The 21,534-nt window shown below is 36.2% G+C and overlaps 1 protein-coding gene across 6 annotated transcripts in view; it reads left to right on the top strand.

The window, feature by feature from the left end:
* LOC113228104 (latrophilin Cirl) overlaps positions 1–21,534 on the top strand; it is a 627,124-nt gene that overhangs the window by 361,658 nt on the left and 243,932 nt on the right. For all 6 annotated transcript variants that reach the window (XM_026461250.1, XM_026461249.1, XM_026461253.1 and 3 more), the window contains one exon: positions 8,276–8,689. In XM_026461250.1, coding sequence (XP_026317035.1) covers positions 8,335–8,689 — 355 coding nt within the window. In that variant the 5' untranslated portion in view covers positions 8,276–8,334. The remainder of the gene's footprint in view (positions 1–8,275; positions 8,690–21,534) is intronic.

The following is a 21,534-nucleotide window of genomic DNA, read 5'->3' on the forward strand; positions in this document are numbered from 1 at the left end:
ATTAATACAAAGATCAAACTAAGAGAAAGAAATATTCCTTTGATTCGACTACACTCGAACCAGCGTCTGATGCCTAACCGTGGTTCGAGTCCTGTAGGATCGCAGAAATTTTTCCTTGTTTCTTCGATGTTTGAATCAATAATAATTACAAAATGGTGGAGTATATTCAGAAAAAAAATGAGTATTATGGTAGTAAAACATGATATTTAATAAAATAAATTCAGAATATTTTCTTAAAAAAATCACGATGAAACGTAGTTTATGTCATGTAGACATACCCGTGTAGTTTAAATTTGAATTTCATGCAATCGAATTATCTATTCGTGATGTGTTGTATTGTTTTGGCGAATAAATATTTTTATTGAATGTGCAGGGAGTCGACATTTTACAATATACGGGGGGCAAACCATAAAACAGTAGACGAATATTGTCCTGCAAGGAAAAACGCAATAGCGAGACACGTGAGTAACACTGATTATTAGGGCGCCTAGAGCGCCTCGTTCCTTCTGTAACACAGCTCAAACATGGGTACTATTGTTAACGATTTAGCCCAAGACATTGATGCAACTTGTGAAAATAATTCAATAACATGCGACCCAGATAAGTTCCCCTCGTGTATTTCTAGGTCTAATTCTAATTTAAAACTAGTTCTACAGAATATTAGAAGTATTAATTGCAATTTTGACGGTCTTTTATCGTTGTTAAACCTCATTGATTTTGAACTTGACATATTGGTTTTAACTGAGTGTAAGTTACTCAAAACCACCTCAATTGCACATTGCGATGGCTATAATTCATATGGTAGTAAGGAAAGCAATGTACTTCAGAATGATGGCGTAGCTCTTTCGTAAAAACTGATGTATCAAACGTCTTGATAGAGGAACCTAAAATAGTGGACGCTAACAGCTTGATTTTTAAAATTGGTAATGACATTGCAATTGTTGCGATTTATCGCTTCCCTTCACACAGAAACATCACAAGTTTTTTTGCTTTCCTTAGGTGACATTATGAAAACACTTTCATCTTTTCGAAACGTATTTATTTTTGGTGACCTTAATATTGACATTAAGAACAACAATGAAGATAGAAACTCAGGCGAGTAATTAAACCTAACAGCTTCTCTTGGTTACCTCCCAACCCATTTTCGTCCGACGAGTGATCGTAATTGCTTAGACCATATATTAGCCACAACCATCCTTATCGTAACAACTATAGTGTCAAAAACTCTCCTAACTAACCACTATACCTTACTACTAAGCATACAAAAGAACTTCAATAGAACCCAATTTATCAATTCTTTTGCAGAACTGAATAAGGAAGAAGAAGAAGCAAGGTGTCTCGTGACCTTGCTAGCTTAGATGTGTCACCAATATACAACTCAACAGACGCCAATAGAACAATGGAATATTTGATTAGCTCGCTCACTAAAATTATAGAAATGAATACAACAACTAAAAGATTTACGCCCTATATTTGTACCTATATTTTCAATCTCTGTTTATTAACAGGAACATTTCCCAAAGTACTGACAACAGCCCATATAAAACCTATTCACAAAAGCGGTGATAAGAGCAATATTAACAATTATTGTCCAATTACAATAATGCCATGTCTTTCTAAGCTACTTGAAAGATTAATCGATAAAAGGTTTGTTAATTATTTAGAAACTAAGAAACTTCTATCGATGTCTCAATATGGGTTCAGAACAGGGCTATCGGCGAGCGACGCAGTTGATGAACTGACTGATTACATTTAGCTGTCTTCCTTGACCTCGCAAAAGCCTTTGACACTGTAAACATACCCATACTTTTAAACAAGTTAGAAGTACTTGAAATTGGAGGAATGCAGCTCAAGCTTTTACAGGACTATCTTTTTCACAGAAAACAGCGCGTGACGATTGACAAAATAACGAGTGACGAATTACCGATTGAATACGGTGTTCCTCAAGGAAGCATATTAGGATTAATCCTATTCCTTGTCTATATTAACCAACTATGCGCTCTTCGTCTCTCTGGTGGCAAGATCATATCTTACGCCGATGATGCAGTCTTATTATTCAGCGCATCAAGTTGGAATGAAACATTTTCACATGCTCAATTTGGTTTTAACTCAGTAACCGAGTGGATCAGAGCGAATACCCTTACACTGACAGTAGTCAGTTGCTAGGAAGCAAAACTAAATTTATGACGTTCTTTACAATATCTCCTCACAATCTCCCGAGAATGCTTTTTCAATAGTAGCTTACCATTGTACAAGCCCTCGAACTCATCTAAACCTCTGTGCTTGTCGAACAATGGACAGCACAAACGACATTAAATATTTAGGTGTCATAATTTACCAACATCTTAATCTCAACTTCTAGAGTTCGAAAATTGATATATGTTTTTAAAAATTTAAGATATGCAGCTAGCAGCGCCCTTCTCAAATCAGTGTAGTTAGCCCTCTGTCAATCTTGTTACTTTACTGCATTACATCCTGGGGCGGTGCACATAAGACCACCCTGATAAACCTGGAAAGAGCACAGAGAGCTGTTCTTAAAGTCATCAACTTCCGTCCTTTCGATTATCCAACCTGCAAACTCCTAAACGAGTGCGATGTCCTCTCGGTTCGGCAACTGTTTATCCAACAAATAATTTTGAAAAAGCACTCAATTACTCCATTTGATTCCGTTAATTTAACCAACCACAGACGACTCGATACGTGTTCATCTCGTGCACAACTCCGCACAATACACTCGCATAGATTCTTTTGCTTCCTTGATACATTCCTTTACTTTAAATTAAATTCTAATTGTATTATTTAGCCATGAATAATATAGAATGTAAAAGGACTTACAGACTTACAATGAAACAGAGGACTTGCTGGATATTGTTTCATAATTACAATTTGTTGTTTTATATAGGTAACCATTAATTTACAACCACTAATTATTTTTTTGTTGAATATAGAAAACCTATTTTTTTAAGCTGTAATATAAACAAATTTGCCCAAAAAGATGCCTAAAATAACCTGTATTTTATATATTTACTTTGTTTAGGCATCGCAATTACACATTAGGTTCTAATATCAAAATGTATAACTTTACTATAAAGAATGTATAGTTAGTTTACATTCCCTTCTCAACGCTTATTTTAATACTATAATAGCTTTATTTACATTTGTTTTACTTATATTATATTAGGTTAAGTTATATTGAAATAAATTTATCTTATTAATCCTCCGCCATCTTTAGCGGTGACGTAATTAAGCAGGTGACGCTTTTAGAGGTATCAATGTTCAGTTTGTGAACGTGCACTATTGTATGCACACGTATTACGACTTAGGTAGTAACTACAGTTATGAACGCGGAATAGGCCGGCCTTAGAAAAAGCTTTACTTGAATATTCAGTCGCGATCATGCGGTGCCGATGACGTCCGAACACCGGCGTCAGCGAAGACAGCCGATCGCCTTTATACAACTTGTTTGGTAAATACAATCGGTTCAAGTTCTTTGTATCTTTAGTGGTGAGTATTATATAGTATGTTAGTGCAATATTATTATTTCGATATGAGTCGATGATGCAAAAAATGTGTCAGGATCGTAGCAAGTAAAAGGTTGTGGTCTCTGACTACATCGATGAATAAAAAAACGTGAAGTGTATATGTACATTCAAAGTCAATAAATTTACACTTAAAAAGTCATTTTCTTAAACTTTCCCGCATGGAAGCTGCTCTTTTCAAATAAACTCAAATTCTGTGGAATAACAATTTGAATCAAATTTGTGTGGAATCTAGAGTCATGTCGTCTTTCCATACATCTTTATCTAACACTTTGTTTCAATTTTGTAATATGACTTTTCAATTTAAATACTTTCAATGTGATTTTTAAACTTAGGAACGTACTCGGTGTAGTCGGCCGTTGTTTACTACTTGTACTCGGCCGAATAACTGAGTGCATGAGAAGAGTTACTCGGTTAAAATAAAGCATTACAACTATAGACAGAATAAAGTAAAACCAACAATATATGTAAAATAATCAAAACAGATTTATTCCTTAGAATTTATTTCTAGACAATTCTAACAATTTGTAGCAATTTAGTAATTTACAAAGAAAGTTTACATTATTAATATTTAAAATTTAATAAAGGCAAGTTATGATGAAGGAATACAAGGCTTTCTGCGCGTTCAGGTAATAGTGTGTTCTTTTTTTTCCTATACATGAGCCGCTTCGGAAAATAACCGCTCGCCTTACACAGTGCTTGCAGGTGCACATATAAACACTCGTGCTAACTGTGCCAGTTTTGGATATCTTGTTTTATACCCTGCCCACCATTGGAAAGGACTCTGCTCTCGAGACAATAAACTTTCATTGACGTATCGGTCTAATTCTAGAGCAAAAGGACTTTAGGATCATCGCGTACCGGTTGTAATGTACCGAGTAACTCGGCCGAGTTCTCGGCTCGGCAAATGTTAAACCGAGTAATATTCGGTACTCGGTTACTCGGTAAAAGTTGTACTGGTCGCATCTCCATTAATAAGTGATAATCTTAGTATATGCTCCGGAATCTTATTGTAGAAACGTCTCACTGACGGGCACGTATCTCCTCTGAGGCGAGGGTTTAGGCCATAGTCCGCAAAGTTGGTCCAATGCGGGTTAGGGACTTCAACACGTTTTCTGAGGGTTGTGAATCTTCTTCGACGTTCAGATTACTGTTTTTCCTTTATACGGTAAATTTCACTCTGCTCGAGAACCGGTAGGTCAAACCGTTAGGCTACCACGGCTTTGGAAAAAAAGGTATACAGGTCCCCATAAAAGAATCGTTTACTGAATGAATGAATTTTGGAGTTAAAGTTAATATTGTGGATATCTTCTTTCTTAATGACACTAAGTATATTCACATTATTATGTTACGGTAAACACAGCCGTAACAAAGCTACTAGACATTGGCTTAACTTTCATAATGAATAGTGTCTATAAAAAGAAAGCGCGGAATAAGAGTGTAGTGTTCGCAGATTAATGACCGGCCGCAATACCACCTGAGACCTTTGTACTTACTGTATCACTATAGTATAATTAGACATATACCGTATACTTATCTAGTGTGTTTATATCTGCTGTGGATGTGGATGTGTATGGATTTTTTTCATAAGTAAGGTACAACAAAAGCTTAAATACTAAAGTAAAACTAGGATTAAATTATATAAAATTGGGTCCCCGCCATTGTTGAATTATTTAAAATTGAAGGAAGTAGTAGTGAAACTCAAAGAATAAAAACCAAAAAAAGACAGTAAATTGACTAACCACACCAAGTGCCTGGTCTCAATTTAGGGAATTCCCTGTCCTATGAGTACCAGAGCAACGGATTCACTCTGGTCCTACAGGAAATCGAACCCAGGACTCTCTCATCCAGCGCCCACAGAATAAACGTTTGGGCCACCAAGGTCGTTGTAGGTGAGGTGTAAAGTAATTGAGAATGTTCAATAAATATTGGTTAGGAGTTAGTTGGTAAAATCACTTATAGTTTCAGATATTAATTTACAGACACACTACTTATTGCTTAATTGTTTGGTATATGATCGTTTCCCTAAGAGCCTTTACACACGGTGTATTTTTTACGCGCAGAAGACGCAGACAACGCATTAAACTTTTGCACACGTTCACAAATACAGTGGCGGCCTAAACGCGCGTTTGTCACAAGCGCGTCATCTGCGCGTAGGCAATAAAGACGAATGCGGGTGGCGAAGAGGCGCAGTGGCGTGAGTATCCGTCCCTTCTCCACCTCCTTCCTCAGCCAACGCAATGTTGTTGTTGAATCGATTCAAACGCAAACGCGGCAGTCTGCTTTTTGAGCGTCTACGACGCGCGTCAACTGCGCGTAAAAAATACGCAGTGTGCATTGGCTCTAAGCCAGACTTAACAGATTATTTAAATGTAACAATTTTTGCTTTATCAAACGTTTGTTCCAACGTTCCCATACCATCGTGCAAGCAAACGTGTGATTGTCCCGGACCCTTATCCGCTGGATAAGATTAATGACGTAGTTTATTCTGCACCTGGGACGGCTGGCCAGCACTCTGAATGCAATCGCCTTTGTTATTTGTTACTACCATAAGAGGCACTTTTATACCTACAATCGTTCCGTATTTTTGCGAGTTAAGCGTTTAAAGTTCAATGGTTTGAATGGCAGTTTTGAACTGTGTAAAATCTAAACTTAATTTTTTAAATTCAATTTTCAAAGAAATTTTATTAGCTTTTTAAGTTTTAAGAACTTTATAATCATTTACCATACAATCATACAAATCACTTGATTGCAAACTGAGAAATTTACTGTACTATGATTTCAGAGTAATGAATTCAACTTTGGAATCAACCTCGGAACCAGTTCATCAAGCGTCCACCTCTTAATCACAGAGATCGTCAACTTATTTCATTTTAAGTTTTAATTCTTAACCGCTCAATACAGACATCATGTAAAAAATATAAAACCCCTAGATATTCATCAAAACTCAATGTAAAATCTGAAAAGTCACTCGCCGCATCTTGTCCATTATCGATCGAGTTTAACGAAAGCCTCCTCATTATGCGAGTCTAGACCTCGTTAATCCGGCTTTAAGACGTAAGTTCATCTCATTCCTCGCCTCTTTATCTACGTCAGGCCGCAGGTGTCTTCAATGCAACCTCTCATCTCCCCTCCTCCCCCATTCACACCCCCTAACAACACAAGATAACACACACTGTCACATCTCTTGATGAATTGCTTATTAGATTGTCGACGTTGTTTTGCACTTACTCTCGCGCCAATATCGGCCATTTTGTTTTTTTTGCGATAACGAATTTATGACGTGTCGGGTATGGGTGCGTTTACCCTATTAAGTCGTTCGATTTTTTTGCTAGTTCAGTAAAGTGGTATAGAGCGTGTAAAAAACAAAATATGATGTTTACCTTATTGGAAAACTCTTTGCGTTCCTGCTTAAAACTGGTTGTAGGAAGAGCTTTATTCGTGTTACTTTCGCCGTGATGTAAGAAATTGTTTGGTGTTTGGGTTGATTTCATCTTCAAGCAAGTATTAATGTTTTTTTTTATAATACTAAGTGACGGGACGAACAAGTCGTGTGCCTGGTGGTAAGCGAAGTTGCCAAAAGAAGTTGGACAAAATTGGTTCCTCGCTCTTTCTGCCGTCTCCTTTTGCAACATCACATCCTCACTAGTGGAGACCACAGCATCACATGCTCTCTCACTCACCAAAATGACTTGTGTGACGCTGGTCAGCGAGAGATCACTCCCGATAGGCTTATCGTGCCGTATTAAAAATTGTCGGTCTATCTTATGGGAGGCTATTCGAAACTGTGACTTCCAGTTCGTGTTCGTGTTAGCTAAAGATATTTTAATGTCGATTAATAACTAGCCGGAATCGATACCCTACTGAATCGCGGCAGTCTCTTTTTTCTTTTTTCGTAGTTCGTCACATTTGCGCTAGCAAATATTTTTCTAATATTTCTTTTTCTCAGTTCGTGCACGTTCGAATGAACATGGTGTGATAATTAAATATTTTTCCCATAAACTTAAAATATTGACCTTAATTGTCTCATATAATTCTGCTTCTTCAAAATTTCTGCTTCGTCGTTATTCGTAGAATTGTATTTTTATGTTAATTTCAAAGTTCATGCATATTGGTTAAGGAACCAAAGTTCCGCTCGTAGATTAGTCAATTTAAGCGGATGACAAGAAAGCTTCGCCAACTACGCTTCGGCAAAAACTAATATCACCTCATCGTTTAATGACGTAAGCTAAAAAACGCTTCCTTATACTTAGACCTATTTTTAAAGAACCCGTTATATTCATGAATTTATAAACCTTTTAATTATTGTCAATCTCTGTTGTATGTGAAGGTTTACCTTTAAGTACCTTTTATAATATCTATGTGGGTAGCTGGTTGTGGCACTTAAATATATCGGTCATTCTAAACACGTCTTCGGTGTATCATTGAATTGACCTTTTATAAAATTACTACAATCTCGATGATTTACTTTTTTTTGGACTATTCATTCATGTGTTAGTTATGACGATCCTTGAAGTATAGACATTATTATACTTTGTCATTATTATCAGAAACTTAACACTTTGAAGTGCTCTTATATCGTGTACATGGTATAACAAATTGTTAATTTTATTGTTATTGTTTAATTTTTTTTTACGATCTCTATATAATATTTATGAGACATAAATAAAGTAATATCTGCTACGATCCGAACAACTTATTTTTTTCGATAAATAACATGTTTTTTTTTGTTACAGATGAACCCACAAGATGATCCACAAATTTGACACCCACGGCACCAACTGAACCATCAATCATGGAGAAACCCCAAGACCTGGTCTTGGAATCTCTCGATCCCGATTCCTCGAGAGAGGACGATCTCAAAAACCTCCTTCGAGGAGAAAGAGAAATCAACCCAGGAGAAGTAGGCTTCAAAAGAAACGTATTTGAAAAAGATAAAACAAAGGAAAACGGATCAGGAAAAGATGGATCAACAAAAGATAACATAAATAAAGATAGCAATAATAGTGTTTTAGACAATAATTTTAGTAATTATGACAATATAAGGTGTAAGGGAAGGTATGGGGGAGTGAGTTTGAAGGCTTTAGTGTTATTGTTTTTTGTCACCATCCTGGTTGGGACGAGGCTAGAAGCAGAAGCGAGGAGTGCAGGTCAGTCATATATTTTTTATTGTATTGTTTATGTTACTTCTTACTACAGCCCATTCCGCTATAAAAAGGGAAATAATAACGGTTCGTAAAAACAAATTAGGTAGCAGCGGACTAAGGCTAATTGATGGTATATGCATAAAATGTATATAGTATAATAAATTTAAACATTTGACAACCTCGGTGGCCTAACGGTTTACATAGAAAAATTCGTGAGGTTCGCTGGTTCGTTCCGTGGCCAGTTGGTGGCCGTCTGGCACGGTATGCTAGAAGTCGTCGGTTCGTTCGTTCCGTCGTTATTCGTTCGCTAAGTAAATAACACAGTAACATTCGTATTTTGAATAAGGTCATTTTGAATTTGCTTTTCGGAGCTTTTATTACTACCCATATAAAAATCGGTAATTGAATATCAAAATATCACTTGATGAATTATAGAGGATCACACTAATCGGGTGATTGGTGGGTGGGATGGGCGTGTAATTTACATCCATCGTTACAAAATTACTATTGGTAGCGTGTATTATGAGAATCGGCACATGTGTTGTACTAAAGGACAATTTATGAAAGGGTTGATTACTCGGAAAATATATGTCTATGATTGAATTTGATACAGGTTTAATAATAGTTTAGTTGTTAAGTGACGACATGGTTCTATACAATATTATATTATTCGGGCTAATTTAGATCGATTAACTTTGAACATAGTTTCAGTTACTTAAAGTATTTTTTACCCCACGCCGGAAAAGTTAAAAGTTTAATGGCAGTGGAGTTCCTTGTGAAAGAATTTGTCCTCACCTTACCTATTTCTGCCGCCAAGCTGTGATGTGAACATTACGGCGTTCCAGTTTTGAAGGGTAAGTGTGCTGGCGAAATTACAGGCACTTGTCAAGTTATGTCTCCGGGTAACGTGCGCAGTGGCAGTGCCATAAGATGTTTGCGAAGCTCTGAGTGCCACTGCAACTGTTATGGATTGGAATGTGGGGGGATCTCCTTTTGTGCGCATGACAAAAATTTATTAAAAAGGTTGAGAGACAAAAAGGTAGACCGTATAATTGTGTCCAGCTTTCAATGGCGAAGTATCAATATTTGAAGAGAGTAAGATGGTGTAAATGAGAATGGATTGTCTATATCTATTATATATTATGGATATATATTGTGGATATTAGTAGAAATAAAGCTCCTTGTGAAAGAGTTCGTCCAGGCAAGTACTACTAACCTTACCTATTTCGGCCGCCAAGCAATAATGTGAATATTAATTACTACGTTCCGGTTTTGAAGGGTAAGGGTGCTGGTGAAATTACAGGCACATGGAACTGTCAACTCATGTCTCTGGGTGACGGGCGTACTGGCAGATCCTCTCAGATCTCTGAGTGGCAAAAGTGAAATTAGATCCATTCTGAAACGTAATTATTCTTGGTGTTGCGAGCTTTCAAATATAGCTGACATGTCGTACAGTCGCTTGCATGTTCATAATTGCGTACCTTTAACTTTGTCAGCTCTTTATGTATGTCTTGGTCTCTTTAAAATGCTTATAAACAAAATTACGCTTGCGAATTTTACATTTTCAAAGAAATAAAGAAAACAAAAAAGTGTATTTGGTTAATTTTTAGGTTAGATTTTAATTGATTTTAAAAAAGAATGGGGTACCCAATTCGACTGTGTTTTTTGTGTATGTATGTCACGCTATAAGTTATGACCGATAATAAGTTATGAACAGATTTTGATGATTCTTTTTTTGTTGGAAAGGGGGTACCTCAGTAGTAGTCCCATTTAAATTAGAAAAAAAATTCCATCTCAAAGGGTGGCAAACTAGGGGATGAATGACTTTTGAGGTCGGTCTTTTAGTACTCCGTACTGAGATTATCTGTACCTAATTTCGGTGGCAATTTTTATTATTTAAACATTCTAGAATATTATCATAACGTATTACTTTATTGAATAGCTTTGGTGGACGAAAGGTTACCATGCTGGTCTGCCACACAGAGGTCCCGGGTTCGATTTCCAGACCGGGAGAATATTTCTGTAGCATGCATTTATTACTATCGTCAGTTTGGGTGTAGTTTGTGGTCATCTATGTGTGTTTCCATGGTACCGGGTTTCCCTAGAGGGAGACTGTCAGTGGTTGCGTTATTGTTATATTATAGTGTAGTTATTATTTAATATGTCATGATAAATAAACCGGAATACTTAAAAAACAAAAATTGCCACCAAAATTAACTAGAGCTATATAACTTGAAAATTACTCGTTTGATTCCAAGTATTTTTGTGCTTAAAATACAATGGAGTTTATCCGTGAACCAAACAGTGACGGTTTCTTCTTTGAAATGAGTTAACAGACATACCTTAACTAATGAGCAATGACTATGACTGCCATTGACAATAAAATTCTATAGACAAGGAAAACCTCAAACGTCTACCACCTACTGTGACGACGTCCATTATTACGTTTCCTCAAAAAAAATGCAAAAATTACTCATCTGAGCTCAACGTTGTTTGTCTGTCATGACTAATCAGACGCATGGCAATTATAAAAAGACCGCTCGTTTACTCAGCCTGGAAAATATAGCGGAGCATCTTACACTGGTTCTTATTTGAAAATACACTAATGTCCGTTAAAAAAATAACTCTCACCAACTTAGTCATAGGTAGCTTTGTGAATTAATAAGAAATCACACAATAGTGAATGAGTAAATCACAGAACCGTTTCGATACGCTAGTAATAATACTAAATAATTGCATTATTATTAATAATTTTGGCTTGGATTCCTTTGAGCTTTGTCTTCGTTTAATTATGTTTCTGTAAATATGGCCGCCACAAAGAGGATAGGCATATAGTTGAGGCGGCGTGCTTGGATTGATTCGGGATTCCTTAGAACGGGCAGATACGGGTATTTTAGTTCGAGATTCGTGTAATTTCGCGTTTAAGTCTTCGATTAAGACAAATAGCACTATCCTATTCCACTTTAAACTAGATTTCACAAAATAATTGAAAGTCAAAATAAAAACGACACTTTCCCTCCAAAAGGCCCAGAGCGAATCTAAACAATTGCATATACGTGTATGAATTTAGTGATGTGGGATTGTGAATGATTTCTATATTCGATTCATTAGTAATTACTAATCCTGTTATTCGAATGACAAATTAGTAACCTACTAATTTTCGTATTCGAATAATCTGATTGATCATTTATTATTAATCCATAGATTCTATAGACCACAACAATACTCGTGATCACCTAGCTCTCTGACGTATGGTAAATATCGTAAATGTGATGGGAACAGGAATGTACTTAGGATAACCCGTAAATACAACTAGAGTCCGTCTTTTTTGAAGACGGAGTAAAATGTCATTTGTAGGGTTACCAATTTTCATAAAATTTTAAATAATTACGTAGTTGTTGTCGATAGATTTATCGAAAATTTGTGAAAAAAAAATAGAATTTTACCAAAAATGACTGAATTGTGTGTGTTCCGACGTTCTGATGATTGCTAATTGCATTATTTATTATTATATATATTATTCTTATTTTGACAGTTGGCCTACTAGTATCGAGATCCATTTTTATTCATCTATATCGTAATTGTTGACTCTTCCATGCTGTAGCTCTAGTAATTTGTGGAAAATTGTGGAAATAAAAATATAAACCTTGACGTTAATAAGTCTATTATTCTTGTTGACTTTTCATAAAATAGTATTTACTAAACAGACACATGTACTGTAGATTCTTGTTGTCACACTTAAACAAGTTTCCTCGACTTTTGGCTATTTTAACAATCAATAAGTACGCCATAACTTTTACTCGTTGTAATCCAACCTCATCGTGTTTTTTGCGCGTGAACGCTAAATTATTACCAACCAATGGCATGCTAGATAACAAAAAGTGCGAAGTAGATGACGTGTCAATTATATGAAATTAAAAGAAACTGCTTAATAAAATTACGTTTAATTACTTAAGTTAAAAAAAGGATTTTTTCCCTTTACACAATAGTAATATTATTTAACATAAAGAAATGTAATGTAAAAGAATTACCTGATTGATAACAAATGAAGTTTCAACAACAAAATAATGGACTTGTAAGTAAAAAAGGGTGTGATGTCAACAATGCGACAATTAAATTAAAACAGAAAGTTTTCAAGGAAATTACGCTTAATTACCTAAAATATGAAAATGGGCTTTACGCTTCACACAATTATTATTCAAAAGAAGAAATTGCAATGTGTAAGAGTTACTTAATTAATAAGAAAGTAAAACAATAACGAAATCTTTCCTTTTTACGCAACTTAACAATAAAGAAAACAATTAGATTATTAAATATTACTCTTAAAATAAATATAAACTACGCTCTATGTCTACGCCGCGACATTTACATTTTAACAAAAGTAGTCGGATTTGATTATCTATATTGAATTCAAATGAAAAATTTCAAATTATGTCTCCTCTTTGTATTTTTCATATACATTGTTCTAAATGCAGTGTATTAACTTACAAAAATTGACGATTCGAATGAACTTTTGCTCAGAAATTGGATGAATAATGTTCGAGGATGATCCAAATGAAACAAATTCGGTTATTTATTTCATAAGCGTTACCAATATTCAGACGATAGTCGATAGAATATGTATCGACTGCAATCACTAGCTGCTCAGAAGCGGGTAACACTTTTGCACAATGAACTGTAACTTTAACCCGTCTTCAAAAAGACAGACTATAAAATAATAATGTAACAACCCTACGCTCCGAGTGAAATATAGGCATTTTCACGTCGAACGATCGGAAGTTGCCGTACTTGCTCTTTTTATAATATTCTAATATCTATGGTTTAAAACTTACGACGAAGTAGGATTGATGATCTTACATAGGACACGATTGCTTCATTAAAACTGGTCGAAGGAAAAGCGGATGGCAAACCTGGACAAGGACATCTGAGATTAAGTTCATTGACCAAATCAAAAGAAAAGTGCGAACGTCGTATATGTGCATCGTATTTAACAGCCCGACAAAAGCCTCTTAAATCTAGGAGTGAAACAATGGAACACTTGACAACATTGTTAATTTCCTAAATAGATCTCTTTATGGCTATTTGCTTACACCCAAATGCTGTCATGGGGTAGTAGCATTCGTAGTCGAGAATGTGTCCATTAAATATGTATTTTATTCCGTAATGTAGCATCCAAGATACTTAAACCAATTGAAAATGCTAACTAGAAACAAAAGCACCCTTTTTTGTTCTTTCTGGAAAAATCATTCAAATCACATACGAGGTTTACACGCCAAATCGACGATTTGTATAATACATAGCAAGCTCGTAAGGATGTCTTTTTAATCGCCTTCAAAAAAAAAGGAGGAGGTTAAGCGTTCGGCTGTATGTATGTTTTCCGATATCTCCGGCAATTGTGGACCGATTTTGTAAAGTCTTTTTGTTTTAAAGGGTGCATGCACTCTCGTGGTGGTCCCATTGTCACCAAGTCAGAATCTTCCATGGATCCTCATCCATGGAAATCGAGGAAAATCCTCAAATTTTACAGGTATGTCCGTGTACTTACCGTTTTCTCCATCAATTGTGGACCGATTTTGGAAATTCTTTTTTGTTTGAAAGCGTGGTTCCTGATGCCGACGATGTTGTTCCGAGTTTGTCTCGGCTATCACAAAAAAAAAATATTTTCCCCAAATAAAAGTCGACTTTTCACTTGACGCAATATATGTAATCAACAAATCACCGTCACATGACAACTAGAAAGAAAAGAATAAAATGTACAAAGGAGTCCGTAACAGTCCCATTGTTGCCAAGAAGTCAGAATCTGATGAGGGGACCTCATACGAAAATTGTAACTGAATTTTCTTTGCGACCAAACCTGAAACTATAAATCTGAATCAGGTCAGTCTTTAGCATAAATCCTAGATATCTAGACCAAACGTAAATCTTCAGTGCTTAAGTACCAACATTTTCATCTAAAATCGACCTTAGCTCCCAACCTAAAGGCCAAATTTCAAGTAACCATAATATAGAAAGTTGCTATTCATTCAAACAAAGAAACTACATACAAAAGAACTTTGTCTTTGTTTATGTAGTAATGTTTGACGTAAGTGTTATTAATAGGAAGTTTGTTTGTTGCAAAGAAGTTTGTTAATACCGGTGCCCAAAGGTGTTATGTATATAGGACAAAGGGTGTAACTCATTATGTTGTTGTACTTTTGTAAGAAGTATAACGAAAAAGTCAGACCATATTTAACCTGATGATCGCAGTCGTAATTCCAAACAACTTTGGCAAAGAACACTACATTGTGTTTTTATAAGAAATTATTAACAAGAGTCGATTAGAATATGTTTTTTATAAACGGATGGCCAGCTGTTCTTACTCACGACTGTAAATTATCTTTATGCATCAATAGAGTTCCTTGTGAAAGAGTTCATCTAAAGAAGACTGCCACCTTATCTATTTCTATCACCAAGCAGTAATGTGAGCATTACTATGTTCCGGTTAGAGGGTTAAGGGTGCTGGTAAAATTACAGGCACATGGGACTTGTCAATTTATGTGTCAAGGTGACGGGCGCAATGGCAGTGCCCCTCAGAACTTTGCAATTTAAAGCTCTGAGTGGCACCGCAACTGTTTTGGACGCGTGTAGCTTACCATCAGGCGCACTTGTTCGTCCCGTCACTTGATATTATAAAAAAAATCTGGATTTTGTCTTTGGGAATTTACGAAGTAATTCGGTGAAACTCGCCTTTTTGCTACCTTCGTTTGTAGTACAGGTTTCCGTCTTCATTTTCCCAGGAGTTAGGTACTATAAAAAGGTCATGTCACAGAATGGCGTTCACTCTCGTTTCGTCACTTTACGGCTGCAAACCTAAGCGATCAGGTCACTGGCGTCAAATTTCCTGTGACTGTGTGTGCTGCTTATGTTTAATGTGCAATATACATATATATAAAATTGTTTTTATTATAATCGGAATTAGGTTTGTTTTCACTTGTTTTCAACAAATGTCAACCATTTTAGTGTCCCGACAATGATTTATCTCTGCTTAGGCAAGTGATTTGAAATTACTCAGGAACATTTTTGACGGGACGAACAGTCGTACGCCAGATGGTTAGCTACACGCCTGTCCATAACAGTTGCATTGCTACTCAAGAGCTTTAAATCGCAAAGATCAGAGGGGCACTGCCACTGATCCCGTCACCCTGAGACATAAGTTGACAAGTCCCATGTGCCTGTACTATATGATACCTATTCTATGATATTGTATGATACCATTTTCTAAAAGTAGAAAACACGGCTCGTTCTATTTCTTACAATTCACACCACGATTATTAAACAATTAAGACAGTTAGCAACTTGAATCAGCTGACATTGAATGCGAATTTTCACTGTTTATCATCTTTGCTTACACAGTAGCAACCTTGTCCATGTTCCCTGCTGTGCATGTGCTATGCGTATGTCCCACTACTGGGCAAAGGTTTCCTTATTTGAATTTAAATTAGAATCATACTTAATCTATTGGAAATCAAATTAGTTTTCGGTATTTAAATTGCATATATTTTTTTAAGAATAGCGTTTTGGGCACTTTTCTCTGTAAAGAGTAGCACAACAGTAGTAGCACAATAGGGCGCGACTTGCACGACAGCGGCATAAAGCACGAGAATGGCAGTATGTCGCGCATTATGTCACACTTGCGCTAGTCGCGCCCTTTGGTGCCAGCTAGTAATTGCAATAGTTTTTTTATAATATCAGGTGACTGCACGAACAGTCGTGCGCCTGATGTTAAGCTACACGCCTGTCTATAACAGTTGCAGTGCCGCTCAGAGCTTTAAATCGCAAAGATCTTAGGAGCACTGCCACTGCGCCCATCACTATGAGACATAACTTGACAAGTGCTTGTGATTTCACCAGCACCTTTACCCTTCCAAACCGGAACTCAGTAATGCTCACATTACTGCTTGACGGCAGAGATGGGTAAGGTGGCAGTACTTCCCTGGACGAACTCTTTCACAAGGAGCGCTACTGCTACTAAGTACTAATATGCTTATATAATCTCAGTGAGACCTGTGAATAGTCCGAAACGTTGGTTTGTTTAAAAAAAAACAAATATACGCAAAACTATATGATCACTTCGCAATCGTATACCAATAGCGGAAACCTAAAAACTCGATAAGTATAATCTAATAATTAGAAATTTGTTCTGTATCGTGTTTTGACTACATCAGTGGTGGAGTGGCTTGCACACCGGTTTTCAAGGTGTCGCCATTTCTGAGGTCGTGGGTTGGATCCCCGGCCGAGTCAATGTAGAAAAACTATCTTTCTATATTGTCTCGGGTCTAGGTGTTTGTGGTACCGTCGTTGTTTCCGATTTCCATAATACAAGTGCTTTAATTACTTACTTTGTGATCACAGCAAAGTATGTGTTGTTGTCTAATATTTATTAATTTGTATCGTTCACCATATCAGTACCATTTACAACGAATAGCGTCAACAAATAGTATGACTTTGTCCAGCTTATATGTATTCCCATAGGTGCACATGTTCATGGCAAGGCGGTGAAGTCGCCTCTTTTTTTAGCACTTACATTTAGCGGTATTTAACAGTTACGCGGTTTTTGTTTTTCATTTGTTAGCGGCCGGTATGAGGGCCTTTGTTTGTAGGATGTTTGAAATACTCCCTTTTGGCAAATACTTTCTTCGTGTTTCTGTTGTGTCTGTGCTAACGTATGGTTAAAAGCGATGTATTTTTGTTTTTGTAGTTTAGACCAAGATATACTTTTTACTTGGTTTCATGATTTAAAAGAATTTAGTTTTTTTTAAAGCGCTATTGTATTTTAATTCAATCGAAAAACTTCTAAATACACCCTGGTCAACTTGACGACAAAATCGAACCCAGGTTCGATTACCAGTAAGGGCACTTTGGATAAACAACTAAGTTGGTTCCAATCTGGATATTCTGAGTATAAGTTTCGACTACAGAAACTATTCACAACACGTAGTCAGGTAGGCGGAGCTTACAGACTTCTGTGTTAAGATACTGGCATGCTTCTAACCACAGAACAATAAATACAGTAGAAGTGGTTAGTTAGCGTCTGACGCGTGCTCACATTAGGTCTTTAAAGACCTGCTAGAGCCCAGTCCGCCTTTTTCGCTTTGCATGGTATGGTACACTGGTAGCTATTGTATAAGGAATTCCCGAGTTTAAGACCAGGTTATTGGTGTGGTTGTCTGTCACTGTAATTGTTATGTCAGAGTTATTTTTGATACTTATTTTATATACGTATGTAAGTATTCGACAAGGAAATCAATTAGATAAACAATGTTATCGCAAAAATAGACTTCGATAATCCCAGGTCCATTACAAAACAAAGCTGTCACAAAAACGAAACATTCATAGCTCTAATTGACTTATCGGCCGATACAGGAAAAACAGGCAAAAAAGAGAAAATTGAATTAGCTGCAGACACCGGGCGAAAAAAATTAAATTGTTATTTTCTCTAATTGCTCATCCATTCAGAGCAAAAGGAGGGGAAAAACGAGACACGGGAAAGGTAAAAACGGTCTCGCGATCGGATTAATACCTAACAGAAAGCAATCTACTGTGAATTAGGAAAAAAACCTGCAAAATAGCGGCAGGTAAGTCGAGTGGTCCAATCATACCATAATCCATTAAGATTTCGCTCCGCTCCGTCGAACACACTTCCAAACTCCCGCGAGGTAAATATTTCACCCCCCGCTTCGGTATAATGTATTCCCCCCTCAGACCTCATCTTTCCGTCCCTATTTTGCATGAAGGGGGAATTTAAATTGTGTAATCTAACTTTCAATTCATTCATACATTCAACGCCATCTCTCGGTGATAAATTGAAAGTGGGATGGATTCTTACAGTCATTTAGCTTTTGGACGTCGAGCCGGGCGGATGGTTGGAAAGGTTCGGATTGATATGGAAATATGTTGTCGACTGTTACGAGGATGTTTTCTGTGCACTTAAGTACTTTGATATACAGTTGAACTTTGTTGGCAACGGACATAAGTCTTGTGCCAAATTTTGGAACTAAGGGATCTTTTTTGTTTGAATTATTTATTTACTAAGCGTCCATTTATTATAGAAACAGATTATAAATTAACTTAAGAATTAAAACGATGTAATGTAAACCCTATTGGGTTTTACATGATGTACATTGAAATATCGTTTCACAAGTCTTAAATAAAACACTAAATTGCTGTGTTATTATAAGTAATTTTTCTATTATACTTTTTTGACAATAAAATTAACAGCGTTATTGAATTTTTCGTTTTTTTTTTTCTTTAAGAAGGTTTTCTGACCAATGTATATATATATATCATTTAAAATGTTGTTTTATTAGAAAATATCGCGTAAGTTTGTATTATTGACCATATACATGTATATTTGGCGCTCTCAATTTCATTGCATTTCCGCGTCCCGAAAAAAAAACGGAAACGAACGGAACGGATTTTCGAGACTCGTCACGGTCTCGAAAATCCGGGAAAAGCGAGACTTTCGAGATTACTTCAAAAGTAAGTTTCCATATTTAAAAAAGTGAACTCATGATATTTTGATTAAGTTCTTTATTAACTCAAATCATGAAATTAAAAATTATTTATTAAGTTCTTAGGTTTTCGCGATTGTTACACACAGGAAATGAAACTATTTTTCCGGATTTAAATCGCGTATATTTGTTTTTTCAAACAAGCGGACGTTTCGGGCCCTTAACAGTCAACCGTGACCATGGGACCTGTAAAGAGCCCGAAACGTCGGTTTGTTTGAAAAAACAAATATACACGATTTAAATCCGGAAAAATAGTTTCATTTCCTTATTTATTAAGGTTTTTTTTTTCATTTTTATGGCAGATACAGTGTAAGAAACAAATGACGTTTGTTTGATTCACTTTCAGATAGAGAGAACCTGAGTCTGTTACTACCGTGCTTCTATCTCCACATGTAATAGTGCTTTATTCTATAACGCTGCCATTTCCATCTAAAAAGAATAAAAATTACTTTATGGTTTAGTAGATTTTTAATACATTTTAAATAGGTGATTTAAGTCTCCAAAGTTTCTATATTCTCCAGATTGAAAACATCAGTCTCGAATCTCGGAAATGCCAGTAAATTGACTTTTTTATTTAATATCAAGTAACGGGGCGAAGAAATCGTGCGCGTGATGGTAAGCTACACGCCTGTCCATAACAGTTGCAGTGCGACTCAGAGCTTTAAATCGCAAAGATCTGAAGGGCACTGCCAATGCGCCCGTCACCCTGAGACTTGAGTTGACTAGTCTCATGTGCCTGTGATTTCGTCCAGCACCCCTACCCTTCAAAAACCGGAACGCAGTATTGCTAACATTACACAAGGAGACCTGCTGTATTGTATTTGACTTAAAAGGATATATCCAAAATCTTTCTTTGGCCAACAAAATGTTTTCCAAGTTAACTTTCCTGCATATTTCAGGGTCCCCGCATATACATTGTACGAAACTAGCGTATGGCAACACAAAAGTGTTCCCTAGTTGAAAAAGTTATGAAGCGAATACGGTAGCGGGTTGTCAAATATCATTTTTGTCACTTTTCACAAAGGCTACGCTCTGCGAGTTCCCTTTGTCTTCATTTAGAATCCCATTTTTCTTGTTTACTCGTTATCTGGTTAGAAAGCAAGCCGGCCGAAGCTGGGAAATAATTTATAGGAACGCTTTTTAAATTTTTGTTTAAAAACGGTTGTTTTCAATTAATTTAACTTTTGGTTTGACCTACCGCCGCTCAAGTAGAAGCCGTGGGTTCGAATCCAGGCTCACACCCCTGATTGTCTCCGAATTTATGTGCGAAATTTAATTTGAAATTTATTATGAGCATTTCAGTGAAGGAAACGACTGCACTTAAGACTATAAATAGCGACTTAAGTTCTTAAAAGCTTATTAGTCCGCTATTTCTAGTGTCTAAAGCACTTTAGATTCAAAAGCTCCCCAGTGGGAAACAAACTCGCAACTAGGTTATCACTACAGAAAAAATAGTTAATTTAAAACTATACTTCAAACACAAATGTCACTTGTCAGTATCTACTTACTCTCATGAACTTTTCCATGTTTTTACTGTGGAGCATTATGTCTGTGTATAAAAGCAGCCCCAGGTAACATTTTCATTTTCTAAATGTATCATAATGAGATTAAAAGCGTCAATGCAAGGCCATAGGGATTACTTTTTGTGTATTTTCGCTTGTATTCTTCAATACGACGATAACGAGAAAACCTTTTACTATTTGAGATACTTTTTTGAGTGTTCTTTGTTTTATAATTTAATTATGTTTTGTATGATTAACACAACATAACATAATTATTTTTTATGCACTAGTATGGAACGAACACCAACCTGAAATATATTCCAAGTCGCATCCCTTTTTTTAAAAACTGAATTGCACTGCTGCTGAATTTCAGATGCAACATGTATAATTACTTATGTAGTTTATTTAGGCGCATTTATATATACAAATATATATGTACGTATTATATTGTTTGATAAATACATAGTAAGATTTTATATACAAGTCCGCCTCCGGTCACATTAGTTCTAAGTTGTTTATGTAGGTACTGTTTTTGTTCTGTGTACTAGAGTACCAGATGATACGAGTACCAGAGCAACGGAATTTACTCCTGGGCATTTCCCAGAACACTCACCACCAATTTACAAAAGTTCATTTCTCAAATTGGTCCTACCGGGAATCGAACCCGTTACCTCCGCATCCAGTGCCCGCAATGTACATTGTGAGGCCACTGAGATCGTCGATAAAGTCTCTATCATTGCTTTTAATCTTGGGATCTTTTAACCTAAGGTCCTGGAAAAGTGATTTTTGTATCAAG

This window comes from Hyposmocoma kahamanoa, unplaced genomic scaffold, assembly GCF_003589595.1.
Source record: "Hyposmocoma kahamanoa isolate Upper Pololo Valley unplaced genomic scaffold, ASM358959v1 224, whole genome shotgun sequence".
In the NCBI taxonomy this organism is placed as follows: Eukaryota; Metazoa; Arthropoda; class Insecta; order Lepidoptera; family Cosmopterigidae; genus Hyposmocoma; species Hyposmocoma kahamanoa.